Raw genomic sequence first — 13155 nt, forward strand, 5'->3', positions numbered from 1 at the left:
TCGGCGTATTATTCATCCGTAATAGTTGTTTTGTAATGAAATGACTTTATAGGTGTAAATAATGTACGAAATTCGTAAAAGTCTCATGGTGTCCATATTGCCCCATGGGGGTGTCCATTCTGTCCCGTATGATTGAAGACGGTCATGAAAAACTAACATTTTTCATAACATTTTTTGAAGTGGATAAATTATTTTTCTTCGTGAGCATTCTTATGCAATAGATGCTAAATAGACTTTAAAAGGATACATGTATCAAAAAACTGAACTTTTTTGACATCTTGCCAGGTAAAGTTGGCAAAAACCTTAGGGTGTCCATATTGCCCCGCCTACCCCTACATCATAAAACATGCCTCCATAAAAACACAGTTTTGAAAACTTTAACAATAATTTAAAGGCCTTCTGTTGTGTATAAACTTGTAATAGATGTTTACCTGCCATTTTATACGGAAATCGGATCTAGCTTTGTGTTTTTCTTAAAGTTTCAGGTAAATTAAGAAAAAGGGATCAAGTCTCCCCTGTCTCCCCTATATATTTCAAATAGAAAATATTTTATAAAGGGTCACGTAGCCGTTAGTAAGCTAACGCTTCCAAATTCATTATATATTCGAAAACAAGTGATTATGAAACCAATTGATTCCGTTTTTGCGTTCTGATAAAAAAAAATACAAAAATAAGAAACAAAACAAATAGCGCTTCTGTTTTGTGTAGGATTAAACTGTGAGCATATATGCTTAGTAATTTAAAGTGAACATATATGGTTAGTAATTTAAAGTGAGATTTGTCGAAGCTTCATAGTAAGGGCTCGCACGGTTTGTTCTCTACTACCAGGTCAACAAACAATATTTGTGAGTCACAATTGTGTCACAAATTGTGACAAGGAAATGATCCTTTTCAGAAAATGAAATTTTCGATAAACGCAAACGCGGATGAACGATAATCGCTTCAACTAGTTTTATGTATTCCTATAGGGTGCCTGTACCAGTTATCGCACTACCTAAGAAAAACTATTTTTAGAAAAATAAGAAGAAGACCGTCAATTGTCATCGATATGTCAAATGATTGATTAGTTTTCATATTTTACAGGAAAAATATAGAAACTGGTCTAAAACTACTTTTATTATTTATTACGGCGTGTGCCAATGATAGGAACCCTGTACCAGTTATGGACACATTCGTTAATTTGGGTTCTACTTCGCACTATTTGCATGCATTCCTTATGGGATTAGCCATAACTGGTACACTATGGCGAAATAGAGTGCACAGGGGCCGAAAAATTAGGGAAAATGATTTATTTCTATCATAATTTGAACAAATTGTGAAGTTTGAATTATTCCAACCATCTTTTGTGGACGTGATCTGTTGTTCACAGTTTTTTCTTATTGGTTTGCATCATTAAAGGATGAACATCAACTATTGCGAATTTGAGGTACTATAACCATAACTGGTACACTGAGCCTATAGGTATTTTTGAATGCAAAGCACTGCTCTACAGTGCGTTAAGGACAAACGTCTTAAAATCCTGTTGCAACAGTGCATCAGAGCTTCAGACGCACAAATCTCAAGAAGAAAGCTTCAAACAACAGTGCATTTTATTATTCTGTTCTTGCTCACTTGTAATAAGCTAAAAATAAGAAGTTCAGGTGCGCTGGTTTTGTTTACGAAGAGATTTGTTCGCTCGAAATCGTGAGTAGGTATCAAAGTCGGCCATTGTGGCGGCCATTTTGGGATTCTAACAAGTCTGTCCTTAATGAATGACCAGATTTTTTTATCTTTATTTATGAGATTTTTTCCTCTAGGCTAGTTCTTCTTGGGACCCACGGCTTTACTTCCCTTCCGAAGGAAAAACCCATATTTTGAAAGTTTGTCTAGAGTGGGATTCGATTACAGGACTTTTGAGTGATGGGGGTTTGCCAGATCTGCTCAGCTACCTGATTTAGTGTACTAAATGTTTGTTAATTGAATTTAACGATTTCGTAGATCACATGGGAGCGGGTCAATGCATGCACATGAGTACATTTAAACATTTATACAAACATTTACATATATTTTATTTCTATTTACCAAAGCATCCCAGGCAGAGTATTAGCAAAATACGAAAATTTCCAATTAGTTAGCTTAAGATTGAGTACATCATACAATTGAATGCTTACCTGCAATATTTGAGAAACTTTTTCCAGAAGAACTTCAACTTCTGCATCACTGTTTGTTTCGACTGTCTTTAGGTCCTGTTCCATGGACCTGCAAATGAGTTTTGTTTAGAAAATAACGCATGATTGTAGTTACATTGTATTTTACCTTAAAACATCAATTCCCATCGAGTCAACATTTTGCAATGTATTTTTCATATGAGTCAATTTTTTCTTCACATCCGAATTCCGAACTTCTCTAAAACGTTTTTCTGTATCGGTAATTTGAGCCCGCAAGTCTTCCAAGTACAACGGATCGCAAACCTTTTTATACTCGTCGTATAGGTCATTACAGGCGTTCATCTTACCGAGTGCAATTCGTTCGTCGTCTTCCGTTGACTGCTTCACATTGTTGTTTGCAGTGATCCACTTTTCCACGTGTGACAAGTTTTCCTCCAAATTTCGCATAATTTTTAATAAACTCTCTAATGCTATTTTTGACTGTGTTACGGTTTCCCCAAGAGAATTGTACAAGTATTTCAGTGTATCAATGCGTTGTCCGAGTTTGGCAGGATTTTCAGTAGATTTGTCATCACAAATTTTTCTACCAGTGCGAATTACCTGCTCAATTTCGCCCTTCACTTCCGACAAAATCCGATACATCTTCAGACAATGCTGGAACTGATCTTGCAAGTGTGATGGACCGGCAGATGAAGTGTCCAATATAACTGCACTTTTTTCGACATTTCGCAGCTCTGCCAAGGCATGAGATAGCTTGGTTTCGAACATAGCTTGCGGTGAAGTCAGGCGATTCAGTTTGTGAAGGCATGACTTGAACTGATCTTGTAGAAGTTTCACCTGATCTTGATACCGATTAGCCGCTTCCAGTTTACCTTCCGTTTTGTAGTGATCCACTTTTTTCGTCATTTCCACTAACACTTCTTTGTGATGATTGAACTCTTCTTGCAATTTTTGGAAATCATGAGGGACGTCCTCAATAGTTGTGTCATTTTCTATAAAATCACTCAAAATACCATCCACCCGGAAAATCCATTGTTGTAGACAGGAAACTTGACTTTCAGAAGACTGCGCCTCCTTAACTGCTTGTTCCAATTTAACGGTTCGTTGGTGTGCCTAAAATAGTTATTTATTTAACGAGTTGCAAAAAGCTGATTTTTTTTCTGCACGAGTCGTTCATTTATCCAACGAGGCTTGCCGAGTTGCATTATGAACATTATGCAACTATTTTTCATTATGCAACGCATATTAGTTGCATAATGAATTAGTTCGAAAAAATTATCATTATGATACCAAAATGAGTTATATAAAATAGAAATTATGATACTGAATTGCATAAAGAACTATATGGTAATAAAAGTATTCACTAGAGTGGGTCATTGAGGTCCTTTTCTCAGATCAAGACTCTCTTAGTTCCATTTGGGCTCTTGATTCAGAACAACTGTGCAAAATTTGAGCGCTTTTGTTTGTGTCTACGATGCAATTGAAATATATATGGAATTTTAGCATGAAGATTTTATATTTATTAAATGAACTCATTTGTCATACAGTCGTTTGACATAATGATCATTTGGACAATAAATAAAGAAGCACTTATAATTTTTATTAGTAACTAGTTGTCCCGGAAAATATCGTACTGTCTGCCTACTGTGTTTTTTCGCATAGGGACGTCTGTCCCCCACAAATTCATCTGTTTCGGAGCCCCCTTTTCAGGGAACGGAGGGGTTTCACTGTATGCTAAGAACCTTTCCCGGTCCCAAAAGCTTTCGAATCTATAAAGTCAAACAGACAGATACACAAAAATTCATTTTTATATAGAAATTTCTCTGTTATTATCAAAACCGTATCATGCATGTTTTATTTTTTTTTATAACGAGAAAATTTTAAAGTAAAATATGAAAACTTCGACAGTAGTATGAACGCAGGGTGATCATATTCAACTCCATATTTCTTTTATTTAGTATTATGTCAAATAACTATTATACCAAACGGCTTTTATACCAAACTAGCTGTCCCGGCAAACTTTGTCTTGCATACTGCGTTGTTTGACGTTTCATGCCCAAATCCCCGTACGCAAATTGCATGGAAACCGATTTTCAAAAACTCTCTGTATTAGGTACTCCATGTTTTTGTCTCATAAACCTTCCTTGAGTAAAAAGGGACTACTACGAAAGGCCGAATCACAAAAAGCCGAATCACAAAAGGCCGAAAGCACGAAAGGCCGAAGGTAACAAAAGGCCTAAGCACGAAAGGCCAAATGGAACGAAAGGCCGAAGGTAATGAAAAGCCGAATGTAACGAAAGGCCGAATGTAACGAAAGGCCGAATTACAAAAGTAGTCAATCAATTCCTTAACCTTTTCCTTTCCATTACTTTTACCAATTATATCTATAACAAGAAAAAAACATTTAAACAAATACATATTGTTCAAAATAAATTCATTTTACTCAAATCTGTTTGGAAGTTTAATATTTAGTTATACAGAACATGGCATAGTATGGCTATAACGGTCGCACATAATGATATGAATGACAAATAGCTGACCGAACAACTACGTTTGCTATATATCGGAGGAACGCTTGCTGTACGCACTCGCTGACGCTCGTCGGACTTAAAAAAAGATAACAACTTCTGTTCGCATTATACCTAGCATACTATTGGAACTACTGTTTTCCTTGAATTCGAATCGATGCAAATCCGGTGCCTCGGATATCGGATACTTCGGCGGCCTTCTGCCGCCTCAGTTCCTTAATCCTCCATGCGGCTACGCCGCATGATTTCCATTTGTGTGCATTTTACGTTGGAGTGGAACTACTAAAAAAATATCCTATTCAAGGTTATAAAATACTTAAACAACCCTTATATACATATATTCTTTAAATAGATAGCGCATTTAACTAAACGGAAACCGAGTTAATATACGTCTTTCATAATTCGGCCTTTTGTTACATTCGGCCTTTCGTTACCTTCGGCCTTTCGTTACATTCGGCCTTTTTCGGCATATCCTTCACAAAATCGGTTACATGGTGCAGAAAAAGCTTTCCCATGTAAAATCCTATACAAATTTCAATCGCACAAAATTTAGGCAAAGCCGATTGTGCCCAAATTCTGCACAGTTTGGGACCTTACATGGAACACGAAAGATCTTTATCTGATCGATTGCGATTTAAATTGATATTTGTTTTCATACATCGGATGACCTAGTCTAGTATTCACAATCATACGTGGATTTATTACTTACCTGAGCCTGCAAGCTTTCCCATCTGTCGCCAACACAACGTATATCCTCTTCAATGGATTCTACCATGAACTCAAGATTGCACAGTTCCTTTCCAATTGAAATGATTTTGTCATATCTCGCTTGAGGATGGTTCCTGATATAATTTTCAATGTCCTGAAAAAAAAATTGTCAACTTCGAACTTTAGATATCAACAGCCATCCAAATGCTCACATCAAGCTCCTCCGATATTTCCTCCGCGTCTGCGGCACTTTCCGGGCTTTTCCTCAGTAGCTTATCCAACTTATCCAAATAGTTGGTTTCGGCCACTATCAATGTTTTAAATTCTCCCATCTGACTAGAAACATGCTCCAACAGAGCAGTACGCGTGTACACCAGCGAGGTCACTTCGCTCCACCTGGCATTCAGTTTGGTGAACTTTTTCGCCAGGTATGACACCTTGTTGTCGGTTTTAGTTTGAATCAGTTCATCAATTTGCAGTAACACTTCATTACCAGACTCATTCAACTCGCGGAACTTCAATGTTTGCTGTTCGCAAGTTTCTTTCAACACTTGAAATTTTGATTTAACCTGGTACAGTTCATTTAAACTTTTGATATCTGAATTCAAGCTTTTAGGTGTATTCAGTTCCAAGTCATTCAGCCAGGACTCAGTTTCGTGTACCTTCAATAGAATACTTTCCGTGGTGCTTTTGACTTGGTTCAATTTAGTTAGATTTTCACGGTACTGACTGGAAATGGTCGAATGTCGTTCACAGAGTACGTCAATTAGGGCAGCCAGCGAATTCTGCGACAAATCCTCGCAATTCTTGACAATTATTTCTGCGAAATTCTTTATGCTGATGATGTCAATGTCTACTTTTTTGAGCTCCGTAGCATATTGGTCGTATTCCTTAATTTTCATTTCTAAAGCCTTAATTTCGCCTAGGATGAACATTTCATTTTTCAAACTGTGCTCAATTTTGTCCAGCGTATTTACTACGTCGGCGTACTCTGAATTAAAATGGTTAAGGTTTTCAATGGCAATATTTTGTTTGATAATATTGTCATTCAATGACTGTGGAATGTTGGACCATGCGGTGGCCAAGTGAGAATATTTGCTATCCACCATCAGTTTGGTACTGACTTCTCCGTAACCATCGTCAACTTGTTTATTGTAAATAGTTTTAATGGAATGCATGTTTTCTAGATTTAGATGCATGTCTTTCAGATTAAAATAAATTATTGGTAATTGTTGCACTTGATCCACCAGCTCTTGCATGGCTTGAATTTGATTGCTAAAACCTTGGAAACAACCTCTATCGATGATCAAACGGTTTATGGAATTCTTCATGTCGTTCCAACTTTCGGCGAATAGTTCGAAATCATGTTTCCAAGCTGTCCAGTCTTGTCCGCTGCATGAATGTAGGACTTGGCGGTTTTCCTCAATTTCATCTGAGAACGAGTTCATGTCAGAGAGGCGTTTTTCAAGATCTTCAATTGTAACAACGTTTGCCTTCTGTTGATACCAATCGCGTGTATCAGCTAAAATAAGTTTAAAACCAGTCAAACTTCTACTGAATTTATCTTTTACAACTAGGGCTTTCAATTCGACACTGGATTCGTCCAATCTAATTCGTATGGTGTTAATCATGTTGCCCATTTCAACTAATTGAGTGGTTTCAATGGTTAAGTCAAGATTTGGCATTTTTTGACATTTATCCAACATTTCTTTCGCTATGCAATGATCTTCGCTTCTTTTGTCGAGAATGACGCCGACCTCTTCCAACAACAATAGTCTTCGTTTCAAATCAGCTTTTTCGAAATCGTTCTGCTTGTCTACACATTCATTCAAAGAACTTTTTATATCATACATCAGTTCGTTCAACTGAACTACCATTTCAGGTTGTTCAATTTTGCGTTTTTTCTCTGATTGCGGTGAATATTCCGAGTTGTCCAAATTATCCACAAAAATGTCCACGATCTCTTGGGTCTCTTCGCGCATTTTTATTTGAAAGTCTTCCCATGAATGAGGTTTCATAAGCGAACTTTTCTGCCCATCATTGGGGGAGATTTCCGGAACTTGGAAGCCCATGTTTTCTACTCGAGCCTCTTGCGCTTCAAGTATTTGTGTTAGCGCATCGCACATGTCATTTAAGTGTTCAACTTTTGACAAAATATTCAACGAAGAGAAACCTTCGTCTTTGAGTGACTGAGCTGATGTTTCCAATTCTTGCAAGCATTCAGCCAGAGCAACAATGTCCTGCTTGCAATACTGTAGACACTTTATTCTTTCCATCATGGCACCCATTTCTACCGTTTCGTTCATCTCCATCTTCTTCAGATTGTACTCCCGGGACTCTATCCAACGGCAGATAATCCTATATTCTTCAGAAAGTTTGGTCCACCGTTGGCTCAAGTTTTGCAGTTTTTCCCATCTGTTTGCTATCCATTTTATAAGATGTGACCACCGCTCTTCTAATGCAGAAAGTTTATCTTCCAAATCACTGAAACAATCCGAATCAATTATGATAACAAGATTGCTAAGGCTGTCGACTAGTTTTTCCTGTGATTCCATATCATTTTGCAAAACTTTATGTTGCTCAAGCTGGGCCTTCAGTTCGACGGGCGTTGGCCCGACCTCCGACATGCGGGATATTCTGTCTTCAATCATCGTCAGAAAAATTTTCAGCTCTTCGACCTTTTCCATTTGCAACGATGCCAGCTTTTTGTGAATTTTGGATTGCCTCTCGAGGGCATTTACCCGCAACATTTCCCAACGCTCATTCAGCAGAAATAGTTGCTGTTTAATTTCATTTTGACCTTCCTGGTCCAGACCGTGCGAACCAGGGTTCGCTTGCGATTCACTAATCAACCGCGAGCCTTCATCAAGTGCACCGCAAACGAAGGTTTGATATTCAGAAAGCTTTGCCATAAATTCTTCGTGATCGTGGAACTGTTTCTTGGCATCGGTCAAACTTTGAGCATCAACTATTTCTTTAGAAAAGAGTTCTTCCGCTTCCAGGAGCATCGTGAGAACTTCCTCCACCGCTGTTTGGTAGCCGCTAAACTCTACTGAGAAGTTCGTAGCCGTCGATACTGGACGGGAAGATTTTGGTTCCCAATAGAAGGAATCAGTTTTATCTGGTAATGAAACTGAGTCACCCAATTTAAGATTCGAACCAGTAACTTCAGTGTGCTCCAACCGTTGAACAATTGGTTTAGTTTGCGATAGCACTTTCACCTTATTTTCCCTATTGAAATTTCGCAGATCATCAATGGACTGGGCCAGCGATATCTCCTCCAGATGAGCCAAATTTCCTGCATGAGCTGAAGGCATTCGTTCGTCGTTGTCCGTAGTGGTTGCCCTAAGCTGATCTAAGCCGTTATTATTATTTCTAGAGTCATCGTCCGTATCGTCTTCTATGTCTTTTTCGCAAAGAAGTTGAATTTCCTCCATGCTTTCTACATGCTGTGCTAAATGCTGAATGCTCCCTTGTAGTTCCAGCCGTCTGGAATCAACAGCATTGTATAGGCACATTACATACATTAAAATAGATTTTTTATCGGGTTTGTTCGTATTGACATCCTCCGGATCTAGCAATTGTTCGATTCCTAAGTGCTTGTATGCTAAGTCGAATGCCATACGAAGTCGGGCAATTGGGTGCTTTTTGAGTGCTGCCTGCAAATCCAGCGTAGAAATGGCTTCGGCTAAGATGGCTAAAAATGCAGATCCGTCCGACCAGCTGGACGAGAAGTCAGAAACCTGAAATTAAAGCAAATATCCAACCTATTTTTTTTACCTATTTGAAGCTATTGAAACAACGTCTTACCTTTATTCCATGTTTTTCCACAAACTGACGCGTCCAGTTGAGTAATGATTTCTCGATACCACTGATCGCTTGGGAGTTGACTAACTTCTGTCCGTCAAAACTTAATGCAATCAACCAAATGAGTCCCAACGTCAGTTTCGCATTTCCTGAATTGATATCGTCACTGGATATGTTGACAAGTTTGACTCCACATTCTTGCAATACTGCCAGTGCTTTGTTCAGATTGTTGATCTGATGCACTCGCATGCAGCCTTTTTCACGTTTCTGTAAAGAAAATATGCAAAAAAAAGGCTGATGTAAGTTGGTTGATAAATTTCCGCAAATGTTGTAAATAGGGTGCGGGCACCGGTTTTGGCCAGTCTAAGAGAAACCATATTTCGACAATGATTTTTCATAAGGGCCTAACTGACTTGATCGATTTCTCTTCGTCGACTCTCTCTTTCGCTAATAACTTGATCAAAACAAACAAAATCATTATTCTTTTTGTTTCTATAGCAAAATGTAGTCGTCTTCTTCCCATTTTGTTTGGGAAATAGATCGGAGGAATTGGTTTTTCTGAGGATTTGCAAATGAATCGAAACACTGCGTGTGAACTGTTCAACGTATTTTTTCCAACTGAAAAAAACTGACATCTTCTTCTCTTTCTCTCCACTCATGTTCGCGCCGAGCGCGCGTCGCCCGATACCGGGCGGTCGTTCGATGAAACTCTACACGTCACATCATATTCCCCCCGTTGAGTCCAACGGATCAACCTTTGGAAGGAAGCAAACCTTTGATCACAGACAAACAGACGTAACACTTCGAACATTTTTCGATTCAAATCATAGTCACGGAAACATATTCGCCCAATGCTAAAATGACTAAGTTTGGCCGACCATCAACTAGGTGGCGGTAGTGAGCAAACGTCAAACTCGAACAAAAATGATGTGAGCGCCACAGGTGGGTAGTTGGCCAACTATCAAATTTTGAAAAAGATCGTTAAATCGAAGTACGATGGGAATTATCAGAGTGTTACGTCTGTTTGTCTGTGCTTTGATGTAGCTCGACGGAACTCCTTGTTGTCTGCACGCACCGTGACCACACGCACCAGTCCATCCTGTCCGGGATGCGTAGCGACAATGCGCCCCAATCGCCACAGATGTGGGGGAGCGTTGTCATCCTTCAACACGACGACAGCACCAATCTCGATGTTTGCAGTTCCGTTATGCCATTTAGGTCGAGATTGCAAATAATGCAAATACTCACTCGACCAGCGCCTCCAGAAGTGTTGCTTCATCAATTGCACGTGCTGCCATCGATTCAGACGGCCGACCTTCTCCTCAGCATACGACGGTTCTGGATCGCTCAAAGCAGGTCTCCCAATGAGGAAATGTGATGGAGTCAAGACCTCGATATCATTCGGATCATCTGAAACAGGAACCAGCGGTCGACTGTTCAGGATGGCTTCACATTGGGTCAAGAAAGTGCACATCTCCTCGAAGGTCAGCTTAGTTTCACCGACGACACGTTTCAAATGGTGCTTCACAGATTTTACTCCAGCCTCCCATATACCGCCAAAATGAGGACTGCGTGGCGGGATGAAATGCCACTGGATCCCCTTTGAAGTGCAGAAATCGTTCAGTTGCACACGAGTTCGACATTCACTGTTCCTTCCGGGGAGATGCACCTTGTGTACAAGACTGCCCCATACGCACGCTTGGAAGCGTCCGAAAATCCATGAAGTTCTATAACATCTGCTCCACTTGAAATAACACATCGCTTGTTTTGCAGTTCATTTAACATCGGCAACTGTTCCCGAAAAGTGGTCCACAAATCGTACTGTTCCTTTGGCAATGCTTCGTCCCAACCTATTTTGAGTCTCCACAGATCTTGCATCAGCAGCTTTGCTGTCGTAATCACAGGACCAAGATACCCACATGGATCGAAAAGCTGTCCAATGGCAGAAAGTACATTGCGCTTGGTCGGCGTTGCGCTCGTCACCTTACCATGGAGTGGACTAACGTTGAAGGTGAAATAGTCGTCGTCAGGGTTCCAAATGACGCCAAGGGTCCTGATGACGTTATTGATGTCGGCTTCCTCGAAATCGAAAAGTGTTTCTTGAAGTTCGGATGGAATGATGTTACGAACCATTTTACTATTGGTGCAGAACTTATGATGGATTCCAAAGGCACCTCGTCGCAGTAGCTCAGTGAGTTGCTCGTAGATTGCAATCACCTCTTGCTCACTGTTACCTCCTGTGAGGAAGTCGTCGATATAACTATTTTCTACAATGACTCTGGATCCAAGCGGTAACTCGGCAGCTTCATCTTTCGCCAACTGCATCAACGTGCGCGTTGCCAAATAGGGGGCACTGGCGCAACCGTACGTAACGGTTGTCAGTTCGAATGCAGCTATTTCGTTGTTGGAGTTAAGCCACAGGATACGCTGAAACTTTCTGTCGTCGTCATGTACTTGCACCTGACGGTACATCTTCGGAATGTCGGCGGTTAGTACCACAGGATAGCAGCAGAATCGAAGAAGAATCGTGATGAAATCGTTTTGCACTGTCGGTCCTACCCCCAAAGCATCGTTTAGTGATATACCAGATGTGGTCTTCGCCGACGCGTCGAACACTACACGGATTTTTGTAGTCGAGCTTGACTCCTTGTAGACCGCGTAATGTGGTAGGAAGTAACAATCATCGGGCTGATCGTGAACTTCAACCATATGGCCAAGTGCTAGGTACTCTGCCATGAATTCGGAGTAGCGCTTCCTTTTTTCTTCGTTCACGATCGATCGCAGGAGTGGGTTAAATCGAGATCGGGCCGATTCCAACGAGTCACCTAGTTGACCTTTGTTTTCGTTAAACGGTAGTCTGACAACATACCGACCCGTTTCGTCGCGGGATACTGTTTGTTCGTAGTGCTTTTCGATGGCTTGTTCCGCTGGTGTGTATGGTGATGCTTCGTTGCACGCCTCTATCTCCCAGAACCTCACAAGTGTGCGGTTAAGTTGCTCTTCAGCATGGTTGAACTGGCATACGCTACGTGCGGGACCGGTTCGGTTGACCTTGACCGCTTACAATCCATCCAAGTTGCGTTTCTACCAACATCGGTGTTCCACCAGCGAGTTTCATGCGGCCGCCCTTGAGCAGCTCGAAAAATAATTCAGCACCGATGATCATCTGGATTTCGTCCGGAGCATGGAACGACGGATCCGCCAAAGCGATGTTAGCGGGTATGTTCCAGAAGCGCGTGTCCACTAGGCCGTCCCTATTTTTGCAAAAGTTGGAAATGTTTAAAGTTCAATATTGCAAAACGATCGTTTTAGCTAAAAAACCATCATGCCAAAATTTGAAGTCCCTATCTCAAGGCTAAGTGGTCCCCCACGGGGCCTAAAGTTCTCAAAAATTGTATGGGGTCAAAAAAATCATAAAATTTTTTCGACGAAAAAAATATCCTATTCTACTAGAATCGGTGATTTTAGGACCCTAAAGGGCCAAAAATGTGCTCAGAATTGCGATATCTCTTTTCGTTTCTGAGTTATTGACAAAAAAAACTACCTAAAAATGAACATTTTAACCATTTTATGAAATGCCTGAGGAAACCTGCCATATTTTGTCCGATAACTCAAAAACTAAAAGAGATATCGCAATTCTGAGCACATTTTTGGCCCTTTAGGGTCCTAAAATCACCAATTCTAGTAAAATAGGATATTTTTTTCGTCGAAAAAATTTCATGATTTTTTTGACCCCATACAATGTTTGAGAACTTTAGGCCCCGTGGGGGACCACTTAGCCTTGAGATAGGGACTTCAAATTTTGGCATGATGGTTTTTTAGCTAAAACGATCGTTTTGCAATATTGAACTTTTAACATTTCCAACTTTTGCAAAAATAGGGACGGCCTAGTGTCCACCTTCGTGACGGGCAGGTTAGCAGTGATCGTCGGCACGACCAGGAAATCTAGAACTGCGTCAAATGAA

At 40.2% G+C, this 13155-nt stretch overlaps 1 protein-coding gene across 13 annotated transcripts in view; it reads right to left on the reverse strand.

The window, feature by feature from the left end:
* The window catches only part of LOC109411912 (dystrophin), a 387179-nt gene that overhangs the window by 313344 nt on the left and 60680 nt on the right, over positions 1-13155 (reverse strand). For all 13 annotated transcript variants that reach the window (XM_062858890.1, XM_062858886.1, XM_062858887.1 and 10 more), the window contains 5 exons: positions 9194-9457; positions 5596-9126; positions 5385-5537; positions 2296-3260; positions 2151-2238 (listed from right to left, as the gene is read on the reverse strand). In XM_062858890.1, coding sequence (XP_062714874.1) covers positions 2151-2238; positions 2296-3260; positions 5385-5537; positions 5596-9126; positions 9194-9439 — 4983 coding nt within the window. In that variant the 5' untranslated portion in view covers positions 9440-9457. The remainder of the gene's footprint in view (positions 1-2150; positions 2239-2295; positions 3261-5384; positions 5538-5595; positions 9127-9193; positions 9458-13155) is intronic.

This window comes from Aedes albopictus, chromosome 3, assembly GCF_035046485.1.
Source record: "Aedes albopictus strain Foshan chromosome 3, AalbF5, whole genome shotgun sequence".
Lineage (NCBI taxonomy): Eukaryota > Metazoa > Arthropoda > Insecta > Diptera > Culicidae > Aedes > Aedes albopictus.